General features: G+C 40.7%; 1 protein-coding gene across 2 annotated transcripts in view; it reads left to right on the forward strand.

Annotated features, from left to right (window-relative positions):
• The window catches only part of RFWD3 (ring finger and WD repeat domain 3), a 40,892-nt gene extending 18,776 nt beyond the window's left edge, over window positions 1-22,116 (forward strand). Inside the window, exons 5-13 of one of the 2 annotated variants that reach the window (XM_019941132.2) lie at window positions 3,095-3,289; window positions 3,389-3,480; window positions 7,360-7,474; window positions 7,972-8,200; window positions 10,673-10,823; window positions 14,408-14,584; window positions 16,201-16,415; window positions 17,697-17,908; window positions 19,512-22,116. In XM_019941132.2, coding sequence (XP_019796691.1) covers window positions 3,095-3,289; window positions 3,389-3,480; window positions 7,360-7,474; window positions 7,972-8,200; window positions 10,673-10,823; window positions 14,408-14,584; window positions 16,201-16,415; window positions 17,697-17,908; window positions 19,512-19,655 — 1,530 coding nt within the window. In that variant the 3' untranslated portion in view covers window positions 19,656-22,116. The remainder of the gene's footprint in view (window positions 1-3,094; window positions 3,290-3,388; window positions 3,481-7,359; window positions 7,475-7,971; window positions 8,201-10,672; window positions 10,824-14,407; window positions 14,585-16,200; window positions 16,416-17,696; window positions 17,909-19,511) is intronic. The other variant, XM_033843972.2, reaches the window with a different exon arrangement.
• The last annotated feature ends 672 nt before the right edge of the window (window positions 22,117-22,788 follow it).

A 22,788-nucleotide genomic window follows, 5' to 3' on the forward strand; every position in this document is an offset into this window, starting at 1 on the left:
TTACAGATATCACTGTCCTCAATATGAGACTTATTTATACCAACTGTGGACCCTGCCAGTTCCAAAACATCATTGATTCACTTTTTGCAAGTTTCTATTTTTATTCATTCTCTCTAGAAAAGTTACTCTCATATAAATTTACTTATGTGTATAAATGTTGTTTCTTTATTTATTGAAATATAGTTGATGTACAGTATTATGTTAGTTTCAAGTGTACTGCAAAGTGACTTGACATTTGCATACATTATGAAGTGATCACCACAATAAGTTTAGTAACCATCTATCCCCATATAAAGTTATTACAATATTATTGACCACATTTTTCATGCTATGTATTACATCCCCATGGTTTATTATTTTATAACTGGAGGTTAGTACCTCTTAATCCCGTTCACCTATTTTGCCATAGCGCACTCCCCTTCCCTCTGGCACTCACCCATTTATTCTCTGTGTCTGTTAGTCTGGGTTTTTTTGTTTTGTTTTATTTTTCAGATTCCACATGTAAGTGAGATTATATGCTATTTGTCCACACTCCATACTGTTTCCTATAGTGTGTGCACCAATTTACATTCCCACCAACAGTGCATGAGTGTTCCTTTTTCTCCACATCCTCGCCAATGCTTGTTATTTGTTGTCTTTTTGATGATAGCCATTCTGATGGATATAAGGTGGTATCTCTTTGTGGTTTTAATTTGCATTTCCCTTATAATTAGTCATGCTGAGCATCTTTTCTTTTTATGTGTCTGTTGGCTGTTTCTTTGGGAAAATGTCTGTTCATGTCTTTTGCCCTTTTTTTTTTTTTTTTTTTTTTTTTTGCGGTATGCGGGCCTCTCACTGTTGTGGTCTCTCCCGTTGCGGAGCACAGGCTCCGGACGCGCAGGCCCAGGGGCCATGGCTCACGGGCCCAGCTGCTCCGCGGCATGTGGGATCTTCCCGGACCGGGGAATGAACCCGTGTCCCCTGCATTGGCAGGCGGACTCTCAACCACTGCACCACCAGGGAAGCCCCTTTTGCCCATTTTTTATCAGGTGGTTTTTTTGCTGTTGAGTTGTATGAGCTCTTTGTTTATTTTGGATATTATCAGATATATCTTTTGTTAATACCTTCTCCAATTCGGTAGGCTGCCTGTTCATTTTGTTGATAGTTTTCCTTTGCTGTGCAAAAACTTTAGTTTGATGTAGTCCTGTTTGTTTATTTTCGCTTGCTTCCCTTGCCTGAGGAGACATATTCAAAAAAAATACTGCTAGGACTGATGTCAAAGAGCCTATTGCCTATGTTTTCTTCTAGAAGTTTTATGGTTTCAGTTCTTATATTTAAATCTTCAGTCCATTTTGAGGTTACTTTTGTATATGATGTGAGAAAGTAGTCCAGTTTGATTTTTTTGCATGTAGTTGTCCAGATTTCCCAACACCATTTATTGAAGAGGCTGTCTTTTCCCCATTGTCTATTCTTGCCTCTTTTGTTCGTAAATTAATTGCCCGTATAAGTGTGGCTTTATTTCTGGGCTCTCTGTTCTGTTCCATTGATCTATATGTCCGCTTATGTGATAGTACCATACTGTTTTGATTACTGTAGTTTTGTAGTATAGTTTGAAATCAGGGAGTGTAATGTTTCCAACTTTGTTCCTCTTTCTTGAGATTGCTTTGGCTATTTGGAGTTTTGTGTTTCCATACAAATTTTAGAATTGTTTATTCTAGTTCTGTGAAAAATGTTATTCATATTTTGACAGGGATTGCATTGAATCTATAGATTACCTGGCGGGGATATGATTATTTTAACAGTGTTAATTTTTCCAATCCATGAGCATAGTATATCTTTCCATTTGTTTGTGTTGTCTTCAGTTTCTTTCATCAGTGTCTTATAATTTTCAGAGTACAGGTCTTTTACCTCTTCAGTTAGATTTATTTCTAAGTATTTTGTTCTTTTTGATGTAGTTCACAAATGGGATTATTTTCTTAATTTCTCTTTCTGATAGTTCATTTTTAGTGTGTAGAAATGCAACAGATTTCTGTAGATGAATTTTGTATCCTTCAACTTTACTGAATTCACTTAAATGTTCTATCTTAAAATTCACACAAGAGGGATTATATAATATCCTGTTCTGGGACTGGTTCCTTTTCCCCCAACTTACTGCATTTTGGAGAGCCTTTTAGTGTCAGTACATAAAATTGAATCTCATTCTTATTGGTAGTAATAGCTGCACAGTGTTTTTACATAGGAATACATTTTTAGTTAACTCCTCCCTTGCCATGTACATTATGGTTGTTCCCTTTTTCTTTATTTCTTTGTTGTTGCTGTTGCTTCCTAATAAGATCATGCTGCACTGAGCATCTTTGTACTATTGTCTTGGCAAATATTTGTGATTATATTCATGGGATATATTTCTAGCAGAAAGATTGCTATATCAAAGGAAAGATGTATGTATTTTTAGTTTTGATAGATAATGCCAAGTTGCTCTCAGGAAAATTTGTGCCAGTTTTACTTGCAGCAACAGTATGTAAGTATGCCCATTTCTCCCTCACCCTCAGTGCTTGGTGTCATCAGACATCTATTAGATGAAAAAGTAAAAATGTGGTCTCTTACTTGAATTTTCATTTCTTTATAAGTGAACACTTACCGACCATTTGTATTTTTGTGTGAGTTGTTTATATCCTTTCTTTTTTTCCTGGTATTTTTTTTTTCTTTATTCACATGAGCCAGGTATTTTATAGCTACTTGAATTGATTATGGACCTAATTTCCAATGTATAACAAACTTAATATTCCCTGTTGTTATTTAACTGGGTCACTTCTAGATTTGTTTTGTTTTAATATCTTCGTAAATATAGCTCCTTTTTGTCATTTGAATGAAAGAAAATCAAGAATTTTATAAGCTCAAAGGGTAATAATATTTTCATGGCTTATATTACCTTTGACCAGATTGCATTCTGGAAAGAATGGGAAGTGATTCATGGGTGTTGGGGTTTTTCTTTGGCATTTTCAATTGTGTTTGTATCATTTTTGTATATCTTTTGTTAATTTGATAGAGTTTCACATCTTCTTCAAGACTGATTTTGCATCTTCTCTAATTTGAATGTATTCTGGTTTCCATCTAGCAGTCTCCCCAGAAGTCTAATCCTCTTCTAGCTTCTGCTTCTGTGGATGAGGAAGAAGCGGACACTTGCACAATATGTTTGGAACAGTGGACCAATGCTGGGGATCACCGGCTCTCGGCATTGCGCTGTGGGCACCTCTTTGGGTATAAGTGCATTTCTAAGTGGCTCAAAGGACAGGCACGAAAATGTCCTCAGGTAAAGACCATAGTTAAGAACTGTGCATGTGCACAGTCAACATGTTAAGTCAGGAGGATTCCTAGAACCACACTTATTGTGTCCCATTGGGCTCCTTAGTGCAACAAGAAAGCCAAGCACAGTGACATCGTTGTCCTTTATGCCCGAACCCTGAGAGCTTTGGACACTAGCGAACAGGAGCTCACAAAAAGGTAGGTGGCAAGAGTCTGCCTAGCTGGAATATTCGCTTTTGGTTCTTTGTATGCACCTCTGAAAAGGTATGAGTCACTCTTAGTGTGGTTCTGAGGCTTTCCTTGGGCTGTGACTGGGGATCTCTGGGGATCATTGGCAATCTGTCTAACACTGTGATTTATGATACATGTCTGATCATCTGAAGCATGGTTTGCTCTCCATATAGCATTAAAAATGATGATCTGGGGCTTCCCTGGTGGCACAGTGGTTAGAAACCCGCCTGCCGTGCGGGGGACACGGGTTCGAGCCCAGGTCCGGGAAGATCCCACATGCCATGGAGCAACTGGGCCCATGAGCCACAACTACTGAGCCTGCGCTCTAGAGCCCACGAGCCACAACTACTGAAGCCCGCGTGCCTAGAGCCCATGTTCTGCAACAGAAGAAGCCACCACAATGAGAGGCCCACATGCCGCAAGGAAGAGTAGCCCCTGCTCACCACAGCTAGAGAAAGCCCACGCACAGCAACCGACCCAATGCAACTAAAAATAAATAATGAATGAATTTAAAAAATAAAAAGGTCATAGAGAAACCTTTAGCCATACAGTAATACCTCACACCTAGGCTGGGAAGCAGACCCAATCAGAAAGATAGCCTGGATTTTTTGTAGCCTGTCCAGATTCTTCCCTAGGGATTCATTTACTGCCTGCCTCTGCTGCTAAACACTGTGAACACTGAATCAGGGAATCCTCTGTCTTACTCTTTGTAGCCAATACATGGCCATCTAGAACACACTCCCAAGTCTCAATCTCCTTGTCACTAGAATAGACTTAATGATACTTTTTAAAAACTGAGAATTTTTGTTTCTTGTGTCCCTAAGCCCTCCTGCAACAGTACTCTGCAAAGAAGTCTCACAAATGAGGCTTTGCACTTGTCGTACAATGCAAGAAATTATCAAGATTTTGGAAGCCCATGAACAAATGCTAATAACACTACTTATAAAATATGCTCTAAGAACATTAAAGATTAAAAATACCTGCACTGGACTTCCCTAGCGGTCCTGTGGTTAACACTGCACGCTTCCACTGCAAGGGGCACAGGTTCAGTTCCTGGTCAGGGAACTAAGACCCCACATGCCTCGCAGCACAGCCAAAAAAAATAAAAAGAACCTGCACTGAGAGAGTACAGGGATGTGGGTTCGCTCATGTATTACTGGTAAAAATGTACACGGGCACAAACATTTAGAGAGGCCTTTGGCAATATGCTTCAGAAGTCTAAAAGTAATTCCGCTTCAGGCATTTTTTCTAAAGAAATGATTAAGGATATGTGCAGAGATGTACTTAATAAGACTTGATTTTTGGTTAATACTCTGAGGCACATATCCTAGTTGATATATGTAGCTCTAGTTGATTCATTTTAATTTCTATATAATATTCTATTTCTCTAATTAGAGTTTACTTATATGTATTTTGTATTGGTGGACAGTTAGGTGGTTTCCAGTTTTTGTTAATATAAGCCATGCTGCAGAGAGATAGGTGAGTTTCTTTCGGTCTAGAAGTGGATTTGCTTTATCATAGCGTACGTGTAATTTCAACTTTACTAGATATTGTCAAATTGCTCTTCCAAGAGGCTATTCCAGTATATACCAGCAGCAGTGTAAGAGATTTCTCATTTTTTTTCATACCCTCACCTACTTTATATTATCAGACTTAATTTTTGCCAGGTTCATGGAGTGAAGTAGTATTTACTTTAATTTGCTTTTCCTCAATTGTGGTTGAACCTACTTTTCTATACATTGTGCTCAAATATTTTGCTCATTTATATTGAACAAAATATATTGTTTCTTACTGATTTATAGTTCTTTGTTTTCCTTATACCAACTCTTTGTTGGTTGTATACCTTGCAAATGTCATCTTCTAGTTTATGGTTTGTCTCTTTAACTTGTCTATTGTATCTTTTGTTGAACACAAGTTTTTAATTTTAGTGTAGTCATTTATCAGTCTCTCGTTTTGTGTGTTTTTGTCCCTACTACATTACAATCATGGAGACATAATATCTTCTTTTAAATGTTTCTTTTTTTTTTTTAATAAATTTTTTCTTTTGGCTGCATTGGGTCTTTGTTGCTGCGTGTGGGCTTTCTGTAGTTGTGGCATGCGAGGGCTAATCTTCGTTCCGGTGCACGGGCTTCTCATTGTGGCGCCTTATCTTGTTGAGCACGGGCTCTAGGTGAACGGGCTCAGTAGTTGTGGCGCATGGGCTTAGTTGCTCTGTGGCATGTGGGATCTTCCTGGACCAGGGCTTGAACCCATGTCCCCTGCACTGGCAGGCAGATTCTTAACCACTGTGCCACCAGGGAAGCCCCTTTTAAATGTCTTTAAAAGCTTTAGTTTTTACACTAGTTTTTAGTCTACCTAAAATCTAGTTTTATGGATGACCACAATTGTATTAATTGTTAAAATTTAAAAACTAATAAATAATTTTAAATTAATAAATTAAAATTTATATAGAAATGTTCTTTCTATATAAATTTCCATTGCTACCTCTATCCTAAATTAAGTTTCTATATTATGAATGGACTACTCTGTTGTTCCGGGGTCTGTTTGTTAATTCTTGCACCAGTACTTCAATTTAGTCTTTCCAGCTGTGAATATTATATAATATCCTTTCACTTATTCCCTGTTTCATTTGTGTCTTTTATAACTGTGTTTTGCTTCTTAAAGGCCTTAACTTTATTCCTAGGTTGCTGTTGTTAGAATGCTATTTCGAATGAATTTTTTTCTGTTATATTTGCTAGTCAGTTATCTGGTATATGGGGAATGCTGTTGATCTAATTTCTTGATCTTGACTACAGCAGCCTTGCTGAACTCTAATAGTTTGTGGGTTCTCTTGAATTATAAGAGCCACTTTATCCCTTCCTTTCTAATTTTCATCTTTTTTTCTCTCCTGTCTCATTGCAGTGGAAATTTCTTTTTTTGCATTTCATATTTTGAAACATTCAGATTTATGATTTTTATTCCTGGTGAATGTGTCCTTTCATTACACATTGTTCCTCTTTATGCCTATTCATCCTTTTTAATTCTAATCAGTCTTTTTTTTAACATTCGCCTAGTGTATACTTTCTATCTTTTTAACTTAAGCCTCTTTTTAAATTTTATTTATTTATTTATTTTTGGCTGCATTGGGTCTTCATTGCTGCACGCGGGCTTTCTCTAGTGGGGGCTACTCTTTGTTGTGGTGTGCGGGCTTCTCACTGCGGTGGCTTCTCTTGTTGTGGAGCACAGGCTTCAGTAGTTGTGGCATGCGGGCTCTAGAGTGCAGGCTCAGTAGTTGTGGCACATGGGCTTAGTTGCTCCGTGGCATGTGGGATCTTCCCAGACCAGGGCTCGAACCCATGTCCCCTGCACTGGCAGACAGATTCCTAACCACTGTGCCACCAGGGAAGTCCAGCCTCTTTTTATAGTGTTCTTTAATTTGAGTATCTGATAAACAACCAGTACCTTATTTTCTTTTTATCCAGTAGATAACCTTGGTCTTTTAACAGGTCATTTTTACTCTTTTATAATTTGGCTCTAACTCAAGCAGTGAGCTTGGCTGTAATCCCTCATTTTGCATTTTAGGTCCCCATTCCCTAGTAAGAGCCAGATTCCTGGTCATCACTGCCTACTTCAACACTGAGACCCACCCCAGTAGGCTCATGAGTTCAGCCCTGCATGCTACTTTCCTGTAGTGTTTCTGGGTAGTGTTTCTGGGCTTGAGAGATTTTTCACTTGTTATATTTTATTCACTATCGTGACATATTTACAGCAAAGTGTATATCATAGCATGAATTTACTATGTCATCTTGATGCGAAGTCTTCTGTAGCCTTTCTAATCTCCACCTGTTGCTGGCTTTCCCCCTCTAGTTCCTTAGAAGAGGAGAAGATGCTAAGGAAGAAGGCTGAGTTAGAATCGGCACAGTGCCGGCTCCAGCTTCAAGTCCTCACTGAGGAATGCACTAAGCTTCACAGTCATGTTCAGGTAAGTTTGCCTTCTCTAATCCAAAGAACTTTTGGAGTAGGAATTAAGAAGGCATCTAAATATTATTTAGTTTCATCTCAGATACGAATAGGATTTGCCAGGTTTTTCAGGAAGTAAACATGATCAACTCTTTATTTCTGATTAGGGCTTATATACCTGCTTTATGATGAATTCTACTGCAGTGTGAATTATTTAAAAATTGAACAGCCACCTGATAATCAAAACTTGTTTAAGTCATTTCACTTCCTTGAATCTACCAATTAAATGAGAATTTCAGACAAAATGACCATTAAGGACTTTCAGTGCTTTATGATTCCATGCTCTCCCTATTTCAATTGCTTGTTGAAATATTGTGAAAACTGCAGCAGTTCTTTAGGATTCATGTTAACATTTTCTCGTAAAGGATAAGAAATATCCTTGTATTAGATCAAGGAATTGTGTATGAGGGGAATACCAAACGAAAAAGCTTCACATTTACAGAATCTTTTTCGTTTTAGGACTTGAAAAAACTTATTGTGCAGCATCAGAGTGAGATTTCACAGCTGACCGGGAGTTCCCAAGCACGTTTCCTAAGCAGCCTGTCCTCCAGCCAGAGCCAACACAAGTACCATTTCCAGAAGACATTCACAGTGTCTCAAACCGGAAACTGCCGAGTCATGACATACTCTGATGCTCTGAGCTGCCTGGTAGTATCACAGCCTTCTCCTCAGGCCTCCTTCCTTCCAGGTGAATAGTCCAGAACCTCAGGTGGTTTTGTTTTTGTTTTGTTTTGTTTTAAGGAACATTTATTTATTTTTTGGCTGCGTTGGGTCTTCGTCGCTGCACGTGGGCTTTCTCTAGTTGCGGCGAGAGGGGGTTACTCTTCATCGTGGTGCATGGGCTTAAGAGATGCAGTGGCTTCTCTTGCTGCAGAGCACGGGCTCTAGGCACGCAGGCTTCAGTACTTGTAGCTTGTGGGCTCTAGAGTGCAGGCTCAGTAGTTGTGGCACACAGGCTTAGTTGCTCCACGGCATGTGGGATCTTCACGGACCAGGGTTCAAACCCGTGTTGCCTGCGTTGGCAGGCGGATTCTTAACCACTGCACCACCAGGGAAGTCCCCAGAACCTGTTTCTATGTTCATTTTTGGACTCTATTTCTCTCCTCCCTTCTTGAAGAATCCAGGACTCACTAGTAGGTGAACACTGTCCACAGCCCACCAAATCACTTTTTCCTAGTCACTTCCCTGTTAATACAGATACTTTAGGGTACTGCAAAGATGTCTGTACTGTCTATTGATGTCATTCTGTAAATTTGTTCACCAAAAGGGTAGAGATACTGAACCATGGTAAAGTGAGAGAAGATGTACTTAGAAGTGTGGGTTGTCCAAGGATAAGAACATCATTCCTGTACGTTCCACTAAAGTACAGGTTCATTTTAGACTAGAAATATTTGAAAAAACACTACCCCAAGCTCTAATTCAAGTTAAAACAAGATTTAATGCTTATTTTCAGTAGTGTTCAAATTGACAAATTCCAAATAAAAGAATTTGGGAACATTATTATTTTATTAATATTATACTGCTTTTCTCTTTTTTGTGTGCTTTCCAAGCTTAATTTTAGGTTGTCTTAATGTTGAAAACCAAATCTCACATGCCCAGTGTTGTAGATGTTTTTCCTGCTGTCTTCAGCATATGATTTCTGTCAACTGTCAGGTCCCTTTGCTTCAGCCTGATTTCCTGTCCCCCGACTTAGAAGTTACATTCAAATGCTTCAAAACTACGTCCCCCACACTTAGGTATATATAGGATTGGTGGTGGAATCCCTAGATTATCTTATATTTCTCTATTCACTAATATTACCTATGAGTTGAGAGGCTATCAGGAGGCTCCAATTGAGGGGAAAGTAAAAGGATTGTTTATAATGTTCCTATATCCCATTCAAGATTTTAATAAAAAGATTTATCATCATATAAAACCTTCCCCATTAATTGGAAAAATACTTATTTCTTCCAGTTGTTTCCCCAAATTGGGTGTGATCTGTTCCTTTATTTCTTAATGTGTCTATTCCATACTGCACAGCTAGCTCTTCCTGATAGACTGATGATGCTAATTTCCTCTTGTTTCCTTTAATGATTAACTAGGCAAATACTCATGTTCCCTTGTTGATTTAAAGCCTGTAGTTTCTGTGTTTGTTTCTCTGGCTCTCCTAATTCTGTTTCAGGAGAAAACACAGTAAACTTTCTCTCACTTTTTCCCCTAGTGAAGCAGAAGTGTGATCTTGAATCTAGGATTTGACAAATTTTGTTTGTGTATAACTCAGGTAAAATAGATACTTGGTAAAAATAAATGTATTATCATAACCTTGTAAGAAAACAGAGTAACAAATTTAAAAGGACAAGTTTTTGGCTTTCTTTTCCTCTCTTGGAATGGTATACATTGATTAGCATACTTGATGTCATCTGTTTTCATTCTGTTTCAGAAAAATGTAACATATCTTGACCACCTGACACAGAAATTACTTATCTCCATTCTTTATTGTTCACTATCTGTTGTACATCTTGAGTATCTGTGGTTCAGGTGGAATAGTGTCTTTCTCTCTCTCTCTCCCCCAACAGCTTTATTATTAAAGTATAATTGATGTGCAATAAACTGCACATACTTAACGTGGTGTACCATTTGGTGAGTGTTGATATATATATACACTCCTGAAACCATCGCCACAATCAAGATAATCAACACATCTATCACCCTGAAAGTTTGCTCAAGCCCTTTTGTAATCCATCATCCACCTGTCCCTCCCTCCTCCCCATCCCCAGGCAACCACGTTCTGTCATGATAGATCAGTTTATATTTTCTAGAATTGTACATAAATGGAACCATACAGTGTTACTCGTTTTTTGTCTGGCTTTTTTCAACATAACTTTTTAAAGATTATCCATATTATTGTGTCTATCAGTAGTTCATTTCTTTTTATTTTTGGATAGTATTCCATTGTATGTATATACAGTGGTTTATCATTCACTTATTGATAGATATTTGGGATGGAATGTATTTTTTAAGATAAATTAGAACCCCGGGGAAATTTTATTATCTTTGTTCGACTAGCTTTTTCCCAGAGACATGCCAAGAAAGGTGAAGAAAGGACCTACTTGAAATGGTAGTTTGCTTTGCCCTAAATTGACTTTCAGTGATCTGTTTCACTCTCTCGTATCTTTGGCAGGCTTTGGTGTTAAGATGTTGAGTACTGCCAACATGAAAAGCAGTCAGTATATTCCCGTGCATGGCAAACAGATACGTGGACTGGCTTTCAGCAGTCGATCCAAAGGCTTACTTCTCTCTGCTTCCCTAGACAACACTATTAAACTGACCAGGTGAGTGCTTTGTGGGGAAGATGGGCCCTAGGTTGCCTAGGGTTGAATAGTGTGGAAATTAGTTATCTGTGTTATGATGACCTTGGCTTTTGTGGGGGTGGGATGGGAGATGTCTAAGGCATTGTCTTCTCAGATCCAGCTTCATTGAATTTAAAATGTATTGCTTTAAAAAGTGGATACAGCTGGTGACAAAACAGAACATGTGGTGTTCCATCTCCTTAAAATTATATATGTTACAAAATATATCTTAAGTCATGCAGATGAGAGTAACACCCTAGAGTTGGTAGAATGACAATATGGAGGGAGCCTTGGTACTGACACTGTGGAGTCACCATACTAGCTTGGGACTGCTTATTCCTTGTCTGTTCCCGGATCGTTGTGCCTAACAGAAATGCCTACCAGGAACTCATTGTCCTGGGTGCCATGATGACTGCTCTCATCAGTAACTACATTTTATCAGTAGTCAGTTACTACATTTTAATCTTTCACATGCTCTGCAAGTACCCTGAACCAGATCTGAGTGTGCTCCATGCCTTTATCTTTTAGAAAGTAGTTCTAACCCACACACCTATGGCCACCTAATCTATGACAAAGGAGGCAAGAATATAGAATGGAGAAAAGACAGCCTCTTCAATAAGTGTTGCTGGGAAGACTGGACAGCTACATGGAAAAGAATGAAATTAGAACACTCCCTAACACCATACACAAAAATAAACTCAAAATGGATTAAAGACTTAAATTTAAGGCCAGACACTTTAAAACTCTTAGAGGAAAACATAGGCAGAGGACTACCCTGGGGGTGCATAAGAATCTGCCTGCCAATGCAGGGGATATGGGTTCGAGCCGTGGTCCAGGAAGATCCCACATGCCATGGAGCAACTAAGCCCGTGCGCCGCAACTAAGCCCGTGCGCCACAACTAATGAGGCTGCGCTCTAGAGCCCGCAAGCCACGTCTACTGAGCCCGTATGCCACGACTACTGAGCCAGCACACCTGGAGCCTGTGCTCCACAACAAGAAAAGCCACCGCAATGAGAAGCCTGCACACCGCAACAAAGAGTAGCCCCTGCTCACCGCAACCAAAGAAAGCCCGTGTGCAGCAACAAACCCCAATGCAGCCAAAAAGAAATAAGTAAATAAATAAACTTATTGTTTTTAAAAAAACAAAAACATAGGCAGAACACTCTTTGACATAAATCACAGCAAGATCTTTTTTTTTTTTTCTTGGCGGTACACGGGCCTCTCACTGTTGTGGCCTCTCCCGTTGTAGAGCGCAGGCTCAGCGGCCATGGCTATGGGCCTAGCCGCTCCGCGGCATGTGGGATCTTCCCGGACCGGGGCACAAACCCGTGTCCCCTGCATCAGCAGGCGGTCTCTCAACCACTGCGCCACCAGGGAAGCCCGCAAGACCTTTTTTGACCCACCGCCTAGAGTAATGAGAATAAAAACAAACAAAAGGGACCTAACTAAACTTAAAAGCTTTTGTACAGCAAAGGAAACTATAAGACAAAAAGACAACCCTCAGAATGGGAGAAAATATTTGCAAATGAAGCAGCTGACAAAAGATTAATCTCCAAAATACACAAACAGCTCATGCAGCTCAATATCAAAAAAACAAATAACCCAGTCAAAAAGTGAGCGGAAGACCTAAGTAGACATTTCTCCAAAGAAGACATACAGATAGATGGCCAACCATGAAAAGATGCTCAACATCACTAATTATTAGAGAAATGCAAATCAAAACTATAATGAGGCATCACCTCACACTGGTCAGAATGGCCATCATCAAAAAATCTACAAACAGTAAATGCTAGAGAGGGTGTGGAGAAAAGGGAACCCTCCTGCACTGTTGGTGGGAATGTAAATTGATACAGCCACTATGGAGAACAGTATGGAGGTTCCTTAAAACACTAAAAATAGAACTACCATACGACCCAGCAATCCCACTACTGGGCATACACCCAGAGGAAACCATAATTCAAAAAGACACATGCTGCAGACTTCCCTCGTGGCACGGTGGTTAAGAATCCGCCTGCCAGTGCAGGGGACACGGGTTCAAGCCCTAGTCCAGGAAGATCCCACATGCCATGGAGCAACTAAGCCCATGTTGTACGACTACTGAGCCTGCGCTCTAGAGCCCGTGAGCCACAACTACTGAGCCCATGTGCCACAACTACTGAAGCCCACACGCCTAGAGCCTGTGCTCCACAACAAGAGAAGCCACTGCAGTGAGAAGCCAGTGCACCGCAACAAAGAGTAGCCCCCGCTCAGTGCAACTAGAGAAAGCCCGCGCACAGCAGCAAAGACCCAATGCAGCCAATAAATAAATTAATTAATTGAAAAAAAAGAAAGACACATGCACTCCAGTGTTCATTGCAGCTCTATTTACAGTAGCCAGGACACGGAAGCAACCTAAATGTCCATCAACAGAGGAATGGATAAAGAAGATGTGGTACGTATATACAATGGAATATTATTCAGCCATAAAAAGAAACGAAATTGGGTCATTTGTAGAGACATGGATGGACCTAGAGACTGTCATGCAGAGTGAAGTAAGTCAGAAAGAGAACAACAAATATATTAACACATATATGTGGAATCTAGAAAAATGGTATAGATGATCTTATTTGCAAAGCAGGAATAGAGACACAGACATAGAGAACAAATGTATGGATACCAAGGGGGAAAAGAAGGGGGTGGGAGGAATTGGGAGATTAGGATTGACATATATACACTATTGCTATTATGTATAAAATAGGTAACTAGTGAGAACCTACTCTATAGCACAAGGAACTCTACTCAGTGCTCTCTGGTGACCTAAATGGGAAGGAAATCCAAAAAAGAAGGTATCTATGTATACGTATAGCTGATTCCTTTTGCTGTACAGTAGAAACTAACACAAGATTGTAAAGCAACTATACTCCAATGAAAATTAATTTTTTAAAAAAAAGGTAGTTCTGATTAGATGTCTCTTAGTTGGCTTCTTATTTAATTTCTGCAGCTAAATCTGAGGGACATCATGATGCCTGCTCCAGGCCTGATATACCTTTTGACTTTTCAAGAATGCTTCAGCTTAATTTTACCCCAAAAATCAATGTACCGTTAGGTTTTATGTGTATCTATATGCTATGACTTATTTTAGTAGTGTTGAAAAATAGGGGGAGAAAGAAAGGTTAAATAACAAAGTGTTATTAATGACTACCTCTGGATGATTGGATTATAATTTATTTTTATTTTTCTTATATGTATTTTCTAATTTTTCAATATTAAATATTGATTACCTGTGTAATAGGTAGCTATGGAGAAGGTAATAAGGGTAGAGTAGGGAATGTACTGTCTATCTGTCCCTTTAACTTATTCTTTTACTTCCTTACAGCTCAGGAGGGAAACCTGTGTCCCCCAAAACAAATATTTTGGCATTAAAAGGAGTTATCTGGGCAGTCCCTAGGGGAAATTGGGAATCCAGATAGTTTTGGTGTGTGGTTATGTTCTTAAAGGATCATCATTAAAATGATAATCTTTACATCTTTCTTCTGTATTTGATTTTTGTAATGCATAGTTGTAAAAGTCTTTTTTAACTCCACAGCCTGGAGACAAATACTGTGGTCCAGACTTATAATACTGGACGTCCTGTCTGGAGCTGCTGCTGGTGTCTTGATGAAAACAATTACATGTATGCTGGATTGGTCAACGGTTCAATTCTGTTGTATGACCTTCGAAACACAAGCTCTCATATCCAGGAGTTAGCACCTCAGAAAGCTAGGTAGGGAGCCACCTGTAGGTAACAGCTTTCTCTTAGACTGTTATTGTATTAATCCTGTCTTTTGAGAGTGTTTCACAGTTGATCAGAATTCCTAACAGAGGGCAGTTCTCTGAGTCCACTGATCTATTCTCACTTCAGAATCAGTAACATCCTTAGAGTTTGTGTTCATGATAGTTCATATGGTAGAAAGTTCTGGTACCAAATATAACCAGATTCACCCAACATGCCAAAATGAAATCAGATCTATGTTCAGAGCCCAGCTCCACCATTTATGAGCTGTGTGACCTTGGTCACATTTCTTGGCCTGTTATGAGCTTCATCTGTGAAATATGGTTAGCACAGTCTTGCTTTAATAGACACATGTCTAACACACAGGAAGAGATCAGTAAAGAGCAGCCCAATAAAAAGTGATTTAAAACTGCCCTAATCCACAGCTGAACCATATTACTATGATTTATCCATTTATAATCCATTTATAGAGTTGGGAGGTTTGTGAAGTTGGCCCAGGTTCTGAGGATGGGTAGCCACCAGCATCACTTTGGCTCTTCAGAGTGTACTAAAAGGGGGGTAGAGCAATCTAAACATAAAGATATCACTATAGTAATAATTGTTTACTGAAACCTAGCCTCAACACTGTGGGGTCTTCTTTTCGTTTGGGTTGAGTGGAATCGTTCTTCAGTGATGTGGTTCATGGGCCTGAAGGTGACTGATGTAAGTTTATACAAATACGAACTCCAGGCAAACAAGGTGACTGCCATCGATATAGAGGATCCACGTAGAGTAGACAATAAAATACAGCAAATAGCAAGGGATGAATATGTATTCGTTTTTGTTTTAGTTTGCTTAGGTTAGCTTCATTATGACAAGGAAATGAAACAAAGCAGGCAATGTGATCACTTTGGCAGCTTCAGCAGAAACGAGTTCATAGGAACATAGTCTGTAGGCTAACATTTCTGAGAGAACTCTTGGCATGCAGTCTGGGTCATATGATTGCAGAAAGACATTTAGAAAATCTCTAAAGAAACAATCCTGTTTCTGAATTAAAATGTAGTTGCTTTAGGCTGTTTTGTTTGTTTTTTGGCCGTGCCACACAGCTTGTAGGATCTTAGTTCCCTGACCAGTGGTTGAACCTGGGCCCACAGCAGTGAATGCACAGATTCCTAACCACTGGACTGCCAGGGAATTCCCTAGGCTGGATTTTAATTGAGGGGGTCTGTCAACTACAGCTTGGAAGCTTTAGTTTATTAGATGTATAAGCTGAATTTCCTTCCTGACTTTTCTTGTGTATGTGGCTAACCCCATTTCCAGAAGCTTCACACCCATCAGATCTTGTGTTTGTAACCTTGTACTTTTAAATTTCCTAGTCCATTTTTTTTCCCGTTGCTTTTAGAGCATGTGGTGTCTCCTCTGAAACTGAACGTGGAATATTATATGTATGCTCTTTTGTTTCTGCAGAGTGGGTTGGTAGTTTTATCAGCTATCAGAGGATAGTGACCCTCAGAAGTTTTTTAACCTTTTCTATAGAGTTAGGAAAGTCCTCAAGGGCTCCTGGTAGTGGGGTCTGGAGCAATCCAAGTATTGGAAGGTGAGGCATGATTTCCTTTCTTTCCCTTCAGATGCCCGCTGGTATCCCTGTCATACATACCCAGAGCTGCCTCGGCTGCATTTCCATATGGTGGGCTGTTGGCTGGAAGCTTGGAGAATGCTTCCTTTTGGGAGCTGAAAATGGGCTTTACTCATTGGCCTCATGTGCTGCCCATGGAGCCTGGGGGCTGCATAGACTTTCAGACAGAGAGCAGCAGCCGGCACTGTCTTGTGACCTACAGGCCTGGTGAGTGTTGTTCGCATGTCCTCGTGGGACCTGTGGTTTGTTTGGGAGCAGATCGGTAGAGGGGAGAAAAGGAGAGCTTGTCCTAGCCTTCAGGTGGTACTGGTAAGCCCCTCACAGACTAATAGCTCTTGCTACTACAGTGAGGACAGTGGCCCCGAGTTCTTCCATAGAGCCTGCCTCCCTTTTCCTCACTTGTGTGAACTGGGACATATTTGGCCAGGTACTCCTTGGAAGTGAATTAGCCACTTTAGGAGCCCCTGTGACTTAAGGCAGTAGTGGAATGAGGAGACCTGCTCTTGAAGCCACTGAGCTACCCTTAGATCAGTTTCATGTTTTCTACTTGCCCCTCATTTCACTTAAAAGAAAGGCCCAGATAAGGGGAGTCATGTAGAGAGCCCAGACTCTAGGCTATTAGCTGTTCTTCCTTATTTGGGGCCAACAAACATAAGTAAAGAGTAGATGGACAACTGTAGTGGCCCGAGCCAGCTGAACTTCTCATGCCCTCCAGAACCAGGACTGCAACCCTCGACTAGCAACTATGCTAAAATTGACAGGTTTTTCCTAGCTGAAAGGTATGAATCTAAATTCCTGATGAGCTATATTGATGGTCAGGCAGATGTTTTGTAAGAGATAGTCATTAAAGTGCCCAGTAACCCTGTACTTTTAAATTTCTGCTAGTTGTGGATTGACCTAAGCATTTTAAGTTTTGTTTGAGCTGAGAAGCTGCTTCAGCAGACTCTTCTTTCCCTTTTGGTTTTAGTCATCTAGGTCCTCTATCTCCAAGGATTTGCTATGACTTTAGAAAGCTTGGGGATCCCATTTTGTTCTCTAGCTTTTGTTTGCCTCCCAGCAGAACCACTTGTATATGTTTCCCCTTCTGTAATAATATGCTTTCACTTTATATGTACAGTTCCGGGGATTATTGGGGTCCTGACTTGGGGAAGGAAAAAGCCTTGTAGTCAGAACCCTTAAGGAAGACAAAAACCCAAACAGAGGTCTGGCCAGTTACAGTGATTTTCGTAAAAAGGCTAGCTCATTCTCAGAATTGTATCCCTCATATACAAAAACCTATTGTAGATAACTTGCTTCATCCTAGCCTAGGGTTCTGAATTTCATTTATGATGTATTATTTTGTTCTTGTTATGTTTGCTCTGTAGCTATTCATGATGGTTTGATAAAATTGTGCCCTTTCCACTCAACTAACTGGTAACCAAGTTCATGTATTTGGTTAATTTCTTTGGACCATCCCCATGGATCAATACTGATTTCTCTGTCTCATAGATAAAAATCACAAAACCTTACGAAGTGTACTCATGGAGATGTCCTATAAGCTGGATAATGCTGGAGAGCCAATCTGTTCCTGCAATTCTGTACAAACATTCCGTGGGGGACCCACTTGCAAACTACTGACCAAAAGTGCCATTTTCCAAAATCCAGAGAATGATGGCAGCATCCTGGTGTGTACTGGGGATGAAATGTCAAATTCTGCCCTGGTGAGTAGTCTGTCAGTTTTTTATACTGACGTATATAAAGCAAAGAGCCAAAGTTCTCCATAATTGCAAGTATCTTCATACGGGTATGTGTGTGGTTGCTTAGTTTATTTTTTACACAAGTCACACTTTATTGATACATACTACTCTATAGTTTGCTCTTTCCCATTTAACTTCCTGTTTTGGATATCTTTCCATACCAATATCTTTAGATTGACCTCACTCTTTTTATGTGAGCTCTAGTGTCTCATGGGCCGTATTGTGAACCTTTTAAAAAAAGCGCTACTGAAACCTCTATAAAATAATTAATCAGGCATCAGCTTCATCAATTCAGGATGAATTTACAGTGGAGGGGTCAGCCTGTCACCACCTGAATACACTGATCAACCCTTGCATCACTGTAAATGGGTTAACCAGAAATAATTTGCCTCTTGATGTTAGGCAAAATGAAGCACACGATGCCTTCTGTGTGTTGTCCTTGAACCCATAGAGTAGCACTGTCCAATTATGTCACACGGGCCATGTGAGCACTTGAAAGTAGTTAATGTGAATGAAGAACTTAATTGTAAAATTTTTATGTAATTTAATTTAAATGTAAAGAGCCTTATGTGGCATACTGTATAACACAGGAAACTGCTTAATGCACTGTGGTGACCTAGATGGGAAGGAAATCCAAAAAAGAGGGGATATATGTATATGTATAGCTGATTCATTTTGCTGTACAGTAGAAACTAAAGCAGATGTCTTTTTTTTTTCCTTTGGCTGCATTGGGTCTTCGTTGCTGCACACGGGCTTTTTTCTCTAGTTGTGGCGAGTGGGTGCTACTCTTCATTGCGGTGCGCAGGCTTCTCATTGCAGTGGCTTCTCTTGTTGTGAAGCATGGGCTCTAGGCGCACGGGCTCAGTAGTTGTGGCTCACGGGCTCTAGAGCGCAGACTCAGTAGCTGTGGTACACGGGCTTAGTTGCTCAGCAGCATGTGGGATCTTCCCGGACCAGGGCTCGAACCCGTGTCCTCTGCATTGGCAGGCAGATTCTTAACCACTGCGCCACCAGGGAAGTCCCAAGAAAATGTCTTTTTTTTAGAGATGTATACTTATGTATATAAGGGTAAAATGACATGATGTCAGCAAAGAAAAAAGTAAAATCAATAAAGCATGTATGGTAAAAGCTTAGTAATCTGGGTGATGGATGGCTCATTGTACTATTGTACTTTTTATTACTTTAATCTTTTTTTTCCACAATAAAAAATTTTTTTAAAGGAGAAGAAAGCACCAGTTAGAATATAGGTTCCATGAGGACAGAGACAGGGACTTTTTGCCTTGTTGACCCTTTTTTCCCTAAAAGAGTTCTTGGCACATAGATTGAAGGAGTGAATACTAGGCTTGGTTTTCAGATCTACTCACAGGTAGACTAATTGCTGATTTTAGTAGGTGAGGCCATACGTGACCTGTGTCAGGTGTGTTGGCTTTGTGCAACCTTGTGAAGGTTAGGGACAGTCTGTTTTGCTCCTTGCAGTGCTTTCAAAGTTGTGTGATGATAAAGAATGCAAGTCCCTAGCTGAATTGAAGGGACCTAGCTGACCTTTATCTCTGCTTTTCTTTTTTAGCTGTGGGATGCTGGCAGTGGCTCGTTGCTGCAGGAACTGCAGGCTAATCAGCCTGTCTTGGACATCTGCCCATTTCAGGTGAACCATAACAGCTACTTGGCTACCTTAACGGAGAAGATGGTCCACATCCATAGGTGGGAGTGACCATGGTCTTGAAACTTGTCGGACATGCTGCTGGTTAATGTTAAATGTTGTTTGTTAGCACCTGGCAGCCCTGAGCAAGATCTGTGCTTAATGTCTGTGGCCTAGAACTTTTGGGATTGTGGCAGTGTCCATCAAAAGAGTCAGTGACTGGTACTCCATCACATTATACATTTCTTGGGGGTAAAAGCCTTCATGAATCTTCATTGAGAATCAATATTTTTGATCGAACTTACAGCTGAACCTTGGAGAGTATCCTCCCAGAAGTCATTTAGGATATGTGTGTGCACCAAGCATTTCCAGAGGATGTGACATCCCACCAGAGTGGTCTTGTCACTTGAGCTATATGACTTGGGAACGTGTATGTTCCTGAAGGGACTAATGGTCTTTCTGATGCTGCTTGGATGCAGCCTGGAGGCAAAAGAATCTTTCGTTGAACACAAGAGGGCACTGTAGAATCTTCCAAAGGATTTGATCTATTTCTGACCTTGCGGGCTGATAACCTTTTAGTAACTTGGTCTCATCCCTACAGAAGTGTGTGGTAGAGCACATCTGGTCTGCTTTGTGGCAGGAACAGTAATGTTCAGGTGTGCAGTGCTGGGATATTGGTAAACCCAGTGATGGTGGTGGCTGATGAGCTGTAGACCCTTCCCTAATGCCGAGTGTATGGAGTTCATCACATTGTGGGAGTCAAGGAACGAGACCAGTTGTTTGAGCAGTGAGGAAGACTCACTTTTTTTTCTAGCCAGCTTAGGATCTCAGGATTGGTTTTATATAAGCCAATGCTTTGAAGGCCACTCTTTGTCTCTCTCACTAGGAAAAGATGAGCCATATGTCAGAGCTCTTACTTGAGTCTCCTAGTATGAGAGATCAGGAGCAAGGGGCTAATAACCAAGAGAGGCCTACAAAAGAGAAGCTACTCAGACTGCTGTTGAAAGCAAAAAAAGGACTTGTCTTTTCCATTTTGAAAGAGTTTCTCTCTGAACAAAGTCAACCCCTTGGAGTGAGGAGCCATTCTTGAGCGTGTTTAGAATTCCCAGGTTAAATCCTTCCCCCAGGTGAAACTGATGTTTGATTCCAAGTTCCTCTGATTTGCCTCCCTTCCTAACTTTAAAAAAAAGTGTTGTTAGTTAAACAGTTATTCTCAGGAAGATAATAGTGGTTGGAGGCCTATGTGGTTTGCAGGGAGATGCCCACCAGCTTTCATTTCAGCCCTGGATTGTCCAACTTTGGGAGCTGTACTTTTCTCCAATAGAGGGCTCAGTTTATATCTGTTTACTTTGCTAAAGGCTGCTCTTCTAAACTGTTGTCCACAACAGAACATGTCTCAAGGTGTGTGCTCCTTGTTCTTGGGAGCAGGATGGCTAACAATGTGATTTTCTTAAATAATTGTAGAAATTTTATCATTTTTATTTTAAAACAGTTCTGACGGTGAACTCCTGAACTGTTTCCAGCATTTCTTACCAGCAAGGGGTTATTGCAGTAGATTTCCCCAGAGTTCCACATTCTAGTTGTGCTTTTAAAGAGTGGCCTCCTATTTAAGGACATCTTTCAAAAAGCCAGTTTCCAGAGCCTGGGAAAGAGCCCCCTTTTCTAGAGGAGGTGTTCCTTTTGATATGTTGATGACTAAGAATGACTACCCAGGCCTAGAGCTTCAGTGGCAGAAAAGGATTTGAATTAAAAAGCAGAGCTCGGGCTTCCCTGGTGGCGCAGTGGTTGAGAGTCCGCCTGCCGATGCAGGGGACACAGGTTCGTGCCCCGGTCTGGGAGGATCCCACATGCCGCGGAGCGGCTGGGCCCGTGAGCCATGACCGCTGAGCCTGCGCGTCCAGAGCCTGTGCTCCGCGACGGGAGAGGCCACAACAGTGAGAGGCCCACGTACCGCAAAAAAAAAAAAAAAAAAAAAAAGCAGAGCTCATCTGGTTTCAGCTGATGATAACAGAGAGGATGCAAGTGGTCAGGCCCTGGCTGCCTTTGTCTTTGGCAGAGGCAGAACCCAGGGCAGGGTTAGGATTTGACTAATGTTGAAGTACACTCAGCTGATGCTGATTAATCCCCCCAAGTGTAGGAACCAAGGGACTTGTATTACTAGGGAAGTTGGAAGAATCTCATGTCTTACCAATCCTTGCATTTCTCTAGTAAATTTAGATGTTTTAGAAGCAAGTTCTTGGGGCTGTGACTGATTTCTCCAAAGGAAAAAAACTTTGCCCCTGCCCCCACTCACCTCTGCCTGGCAGGAGAGATTACCTCTGTAGACCCAGACTCTGCCCCACCATGTTCCCTAACCCTGGCTCTAAGGTTGTTTTCCCATTTGAGGGTTTGGAGTTAAGCAGACTCAAAAATATTTTCTTGTTGTATATATCCTTGTACCTGCTTTGAAAACCGGACAATGGGATCTCTTCATGTTCTGTGTTTTATGTTTTAATGTTAATATGAAAATAAAGCATTTACCATGTGTACCTACTCCTGATGTCTTTTGTCTTTTTTTTTTTGGCTGTGTTGGGTCTTAGTTGCAGCACACAGGATCTTCATTGCCATGCACAGGCTTCTCTCTAGTTGTGGAGTGCAGGCTTCTCTTTAGTTGTGGCATGCGGGCTTTCTAATTGTGGTGCTTGGGCTCCAGTGGTAGCCCTAGAGTTGGCCATGACCCCAGTTCCTCTCATGAAGGTGGTATCCTGACGAGGTAGAGAGAGTGACAGTACTTAACATCACTAGGCAAACAATATGCGCCTTCCCTCACCTGAGTCACTTGCTGCCTGAGTCAAGGAAAGGAAACAAATACATTAGCAGATGCTAACATTTGCTTCTCTGATTAAGACCCCTCCCTCTCCCCCCCCCCAAAAAAAGAGACGTGAAATTCCTTTAGGAACCATAGTTTGTACAACTTGGCAAATTGTTGTAAGGGAGGTTGAACACCCACACTCCAGAATACTGGGTTCTTCTCTCTGGGTCTTACAACCCTAGACAATCTAGGGTTCTCACCCTAGACAATCACTGAGATTTCTGTGACAAACAAGTTCAGATCCCTTAGCTGGATAATTTGGAGTGCCTGGAAGTATGTTATTCCATTTTTCATCCCTTTACTCTTTTTTTTTTTTTTTTTTTTTTTGCAGTACGCAGTTCCTCTCACTGTTGT

The sequence above is a fragment of the Tursiops truncatus genome, chromosome 19 (assembly GCF_011762595.2).
Source record: "Tursiops truncatus isolate mTurTru1 chromosome 19, mTurTru1.mat.Y, whole genome shotgun sequence".
Taxonomy (NCBI): domain Eukaryota; kingdom Metazoa; phylum Chordata; class Mammalia; order Artiodactyla; family Delphinidae; genus Tursiops; species Tursiops truncatus.